This window comes from Hakea prostrata, chromosome 10, assembly GCF_041222555.1.
Source record: "Hakea prostrata isolate BN-2017 chromosome 10, UWA_Hpros_2, whole genome shotgun sequence".
NCBI classification, from domain to species: Eukaryota; Viridiplantae; Streptophyta; class Magnoliopsida; order Proteales; family Proteaceae; genus Hakea; species Hakea prostrata.
The window spans coordinates 36,395,077-36,401,016 of NC_142609.1; the positions used below are offsets into that span (position 1 = coordinate 36,395,077).

The 5,940-nt window shown below is 40.3% G+C and overlaps 1 protein-coding gene across 1 annotated transcript; it reads left to right on the plus strand.

Moving 5' to 3' along the window:
• The first annotated feature begins 2,660 nt into the window (after nucleotides 1–2,660).
• On the plus strand, nucleotides 2,661–4,488 carry LOC149002681 (cinnamoyl-CoA reductase-like SNL6). The gene is made up of 5 exons (XM_089137796.1): nucleotides 2,661–2,962; nucleotides 3,083–3,243; nucleotides 3,342–3,530; nucleotides 3,657–3,991; nucleotides 4,161–4,488. The coding sequence occupies exons 1-5, from the start codon at nucleotides 2,803–2,805 to the stop codon at nucleotides 4,255–4,257; spliced, it is 942 nt and encodes a 313-aa protein (XP_088993922.1). The 5' UTR covers nucleotides 2,661–2,802; the 3' UTR covers nucleotides 4,258–4,488.
• Nucleotides 4,489–5,940: the final 1,452 nt, after the last annotated feature.

Here is a 5,940-nt window from a genome sequence, read left to right on the forward strand (position 1 = left end):
ACTTTGTCATCTCTCCAGCAACCGGTTGATGCAACCGATGCTTCGCCTCCGACATGTTTCTCCCATTACCGCACAAATAAGACCCCTTCAGCTCATTACAACTAGCGCTCCTTGACGATCCTCATCATTCCATTTTGGATGCGTGTCTTGCACCCAATTTCATCCAATTGTCCCAAAGACAATAGATTCTTCTTAAGCCCTTCACATGCCGCACATTTTGAATAGTGCGTACCATACCATCGACATCTTCAACGATGGTGCCAACTCCAACAATCTCCAAGGCATGATCATTTCCATGACACAGACCGAGAGATAGGTTCATAAGTTTGAAACCAACCTGCGAGAGGTCATGTGCCATGTTGCTCCCGAATCCAAGATCCAAGCATCGGTGAGCTCAATCTATCCTTGGATACCGCTGTCGCTCGCTATAAAGAATCTCCTTCACAACGCACCCTTGAGATGTTTCTACCTTATCTACAATTTGATGAGGTGAAGTGATTTGCTCATACAATGATGAGGTGATCCCAAACTCACGCCACGCTCGCTAAAATATCACCGATAATGCTAGATGCAAACGAAAGAGCGATCGATCTATCGTCCACCGCGAACCGCCCCGAACACCGATGGCTCAGGCTATCTTATCAATAATGCCTCATCTTCATTTCCATAATGAGAATTCCGCAAACTTGCCGATGTGATTGAGCATCACAACCGGTGAGAAAATCACATCACGTAAACTGTCTCCAGATCTCCAACCGGTATATGGTTAACCAAAATGCACCAGGAAAATCCAGAAAGACGGAGGGACACAAGTGGTCCCAAAAACAACTCTTAGACAAAATTTCCTAGGCATGCACAACACCCAAACACCTCAGGATACCCAAAAAAACCACGTGAAAACGCGAGACCTCGACCGAAAACCTCCGAGATGAAAAAAATATCACACGAGGAAGGACCACCAAGGGCAACACAAGCAACATAAGAGATACCACACCCTAAACCAAACAAACAAACCCCAAGGAATCCGAGAAGCACAGCCAACAGAGCAAAAAAGATACAAAAAACCCCCGGAACAACACAAATAAGAGAAAAGAAGAACACAATAATATATGGGCAAGAGAGAAAACTCCACTATAAATAAAGAAATATCCAAGAGAGAAGATATTTGGGATAATTAAAGAAGAGGCATTCTTTTATAGCCTCTTCCTCTCCACATATTCCCACATCGGTCGATGTGGGACTAATATTACAACACAACCTTCATCAGAGCTCTCAGGATTTGGTTTCTGGTTCATGTCTGACTTCTTGTTTGATGATCTTTTGCAAAAATTTAACTGAGGACCAATCCACCCAGTCTCGAGTGCATCAACTCTAGCTCCAACCTCTGTTGCTTTCTTCCTTATAGATGCAGCAGACATGTCATGAAGCTCATCTTTTGCAACTAAGTATTCAGGGAAATTGAGACGAGTAGAAGGTCCCTTCAAATAGAAAACTGCCGTATCATAACCGCGAGCGGCAGCCATGGGAGTTGAATAAGAACCAAGCCAAATCCTTGATCTAATGGCTAATCAAAGACCAGTTTCGAGCACCGTATCGTTCGACCAATCTGGTCAAGCCCTTTTCCTCTTCGGTGCTCCATGGACCTTTGATTCTCTCTGATTTCTTCATTTCACTCTGCTTGTCTTTTTGATGATTCAGAAGAGGTAGAATCCGTAGAACACGAAGTCGAAGTTGCAAAGGAAGAATTACAATAAGTGTTGTTTATTGCTTCCAAGACTAAGCTACATACAAAGTGCCGAGTCACTGAGGGAATGTAAGAGAGACGATGGTTGTAAATGGGTTGTCAAAGAAGATAGGTTGTAAAGGGAGACAATTATTCTAAGTCCGTTAATTAAGTTGGGGTATTTTTATAATTTTACTACCTAAAAAGCATTGCTTTAGGTAATTTGAATTTCAGATTTTGACTTGTTGAAATGATACTTAAATAAACGTAAGGGCATTTAAGTAATTTTATAGTAAAAGTCATGTAATTTACAACATATATAATATAATGGTGACTAATTTCACCCAAAAAATAATAGATGTTATGTAAAAAAAATTCTATTTTATATCTTATAATATGAAATGACAACAGTAAAAAAAAAAAAAAAAATTCATGGAAGAAAGAAGAAGATTATTTTAGAATTCTATTTTACTAAGAGCAACATTGTAAGTTAAAAGAGATTAAAAGTAATATAAAATTTATAAAATTTTCTAATGATTTGACAAAAAAAAAACTTTGAAAACTTTAGGATGCTTTTAAGGCACATATATTTTATATCAATTATGTCAGGTGTGCCTAAATATTTTCCCTGATCCCTTTATTGTATAATTCTGTGGGAGTTCGGGGAAGCTAATTCCAATATAAACACCATGATTGACTGAAATATTCCGAGTCAATGAATCGCCGTGGAATCCCAGTTCTCAATTGCTGACTAGTTCAAGTGATACATCTTGGAATACTCGCCTTGACTTTTTTTTTTTTTTTTTTTTATTTTCCCCGAAATTATTCACCTTGACCTCTTATGTGATTTCTCCTCGTAATCTCCATCCCTACCCTTCCCTTTATATTGGTTGATCAATTGCCATGCTTTGCCTCAACTAACCACTTGAGCACTCCCCAAATATCAGCTACTCACCTTGTCACACCCTTTGGATTCCTACCCTTCTTCTCCTTTCTCCTTTAAATATCATACAAGCCATCTACCCTTGTAGTACCTCCATCTTTCCCTTCTCCTCTTTCTCCGAACACAAAAGGTAACCATGGCACCAGCATCCTCTACATCATCATCTTTTGATGAAGACTACGCAATGTCAAGAACTGTGTGTGTAATGGACGCTTCAAGTTCTCTTGGTTCCTCCCTTGTAGATCGTCTCCTCCATCGAGGCTACATAGTCCACGCTGCCCTTCAAAACCCTGCAGGTATGTACATGTCTCCTCTTCATGATCGATTGATCTTCATCATTCAACTCTGCTGCTGCCTTTGGTTGTTTGGTTTATCATTTATCTGGGTTTCTTATTTCTCCTCTTCATGATTATCAGGTGATTCGCAAGCCTTCAATAACTTTCATGTTGAAAACAACAAGAACCTCAAGATCTTCCATTCTGATCCCTTCGATTACCACAGCATCGTCGACGCCTTGAAGGGTTGTTCCGGCTTGTTCTACTCCTTCGAACCTCCCTCTGATCAACCCAGTTACGATGTACGTCTTTGCTCATTCTTCTTCTTCTTCTTCTTCTTCTTCTTCTCTCCTCTATATGTCTGCTGGAGCTAATTTCATACTTCACGGTGCTGGTGCAGGAATTCATGGCGGAAGTGGAAGTCAGGGCCGCGCACAATGTATTGGAAGCTTGTGCACAGGTCGACACGATAGACAAAATCGTATTTACGTCGTCAGTAACGGCCGTTATCTGGGGTGAGGATAGAAAGTCAACAAATGATTTTGACGAGAAGAACTGGAGTGACGTCGACTTCTGCAGAAAATACAAGGTACGTAGTAGTAGCATAAAACACGACAAGGGTGTTTCCGTCTTTTCAAATTGTAACACTGGTGAATGGTGATTTACTCCGTTAGCCTCAAACTAACAGACGTTTATACGTTTGGTATTTGGGCAGTTATGGCACGCAGTGTCGAAAACGGTAGCGGAGAAGATGGCTTGGGCCCTGGCAATGGACCGTGGGCTTAGCATGGTGACCATCAATGCTGGGCTTATGTTGGCCCCAGATCTGTCAATGTCAAACCCATATCTGAAAGGGGCACCTGAGATGTACCAAGATGGTGTGTTCGTAACGGTTGACCTGAAGTTCTTGGTTGACGCTCACATCTGTGCCTACGAAGACGTCTCCAGTTACGGCCGTTATCTCTGCTTCAACCATGTCATCAACCGACCTGAAGACGCCGTTAAAATGGCCCGAATGTTAACACCCACCTCTGCTTCAGCTCCTCCAAGGTTAGTGGCCATCTCGTCATCTAATGTTTTTGTTTGGGAAAACCTCCGCATTTTATTTCTATGGAGCCTTGGTCGTCGGATTGGCATCAATCTTGATGAACTTTCGACTTTTGTTTTTTTTTTTGGAATAAAGGCGCGTAGTATTAACTTTCGACTTTTGTTCTTGCAGTTGCGAGGATCCGAGGATTCACGAACAGAGGATCAGTAATAAGAAATTGAACACACTCATCATGGAATTCGCGGGGAGTAGGAGTATCATGGAATGAAGATATCCAAAACGAACGGCTTCTGAAATGACACGTTAGTGGATCGGCCATACCTCTTTCGCGGCAATTGTGGGGCCTCGGGGTTCTCGGCATTTTTTTGAAACAATAGCATAGAGCTGCTTGCATGTATAGTTCGTTTTTAAGCAATTTCTCCCATTTCATCTTCTTTATTTTTATATGAAAAAAATATAGTGTAAAGAAATGATTTAATAAAATTAAATTCACAAACAATTCCTCAACCATTGGATTGAAATCCAACCCAAAAGCAAATCTTGATCCTAGACTTTTCTCTGTTTGTGTTTTTTCTGTTGGTGAAAATCTTAGGCCATTCTTAGGGCGGCCTTTATTGTGCTTCAACAAATCTATAGCCTTCCATAGTGCTATAGTCTTTGTTTATACCATTTTCATTTCACTTAATAAATAAATGACTCCAAAGATCTTCTACCTCAAAAGGTCGAGGGGATGGTTCCAATCCATTGAAATTAGGCCTGTAAACGGCTCGGATACACCCCTATCTGAATTCGAATCCGATAAGAAAATCATCTATCCGAATTCGATCCGATAACCGATGGATATTTTTAAAGGTATCCGAATTCAAATCCGATAATTTATCGGATATTCGATTATCCTCCGATTTGCGAAAATATCCGATTACTGGTTACCATTTTCTGAGTTCCGGTGACTGCGAGCTGAAGAACTTGAGTTTAGGTGAAGAGGTGAAGATTGCCATATTTTATTCAAAGACAAACAGAGCTACGTTCTTACCGGCGGTAAGAAGCACAAGAAACCAACGAAACAGAAGAACAATAAGGGTTTGATGAAGAATCACCGATATACTTACCCGAGTATATACTTTAACGCTCTAGAAAACCCTTACAGCTTGTGGAACTCAGATTTAAAGTTTAAACCATGAGAGATCCACTCTCAAGCAGATCTAGTGTTTTGCATTTCAGAGAAAAGCCTTCATCTAGCAATCGTGGAGGCCTTCCACTGCCGCTAGTTGCTGCTACTTGCTGGTTGCTGTTGCTTATTGCTACTTGCAGACTGCCGCTGGTTGATGGAAACATTTTAGGGTTTATCTGTTTCAGTTGTTCGCAAACTCAAAAGAATGAAGGAGAAGAACAAGGAGACTTCATCCCGCATCTAGTTAAACAGTGTGTAAAAACGTTTCTAAGAAAAATGGTTATTTTAAAACTTCTTAAAATAAAACCGACAAACCCATGTTGATGCGTGTGTGTGAAGTAATGAAGTTTGCCATGTGATGCGTGTGGGTGAAGTTTGCCATTATCTAAAAATATTAATTCTTTAAACTTAATCTGGATGATGTGACAAGTGACAACTGATTATTTAAAAATTCACAATATGCGCAAAAGTGATAGAAACGCTCCGAATAGTCAAAATCACGTCTGTTAATTAATCTTATTAAAAATTATATATATATATTTTAAACGGATAAAATACTATCCGGATAATATCCGATCCGTTTAGTAAATATCCAAATCCGAATCCGTTTGCTTGTCAAACGGATACGGATACTTTCCGGTAAGAAAAAATTCGGATTCGGACGCTCTTAAACGAATACGAATGTGAATACGGAGGCGGATTCCGATTATCCATTTACAGGTCTAATTGAAATTGTGAAAATCCCGCATCCAATGTGGGGTGGTCTTAGAGGTGGGACCC

What these genes read in the sequence shown, in the direction of transcription:
- LOC149002681 (XM_089137796.1), top strand. Translation starts at nt 2,803, where the DNA reads ATGGCACCAGCATCCTCTACATCATCATCTTTTGATGAAGACTACGCA. An exon ending in CTGATCAACCCAGTTACGAT is followed by an intron (nt 3,244 to 3,341) that starts GTACGTCTTTGC and finishes GTGCTGGTGCAG; the next exon opens with GAATTCATGGCGGAAGTGGA. An exon ending in ACTTCTGCAGAAAATACAAG is followed by an intron (nt 3,531 to 3,656) that starts GTACGTAGTAGT and finishes GTATTTGGGCAG; the next exon opens with TTATGGCACGCAGTGTCGAA.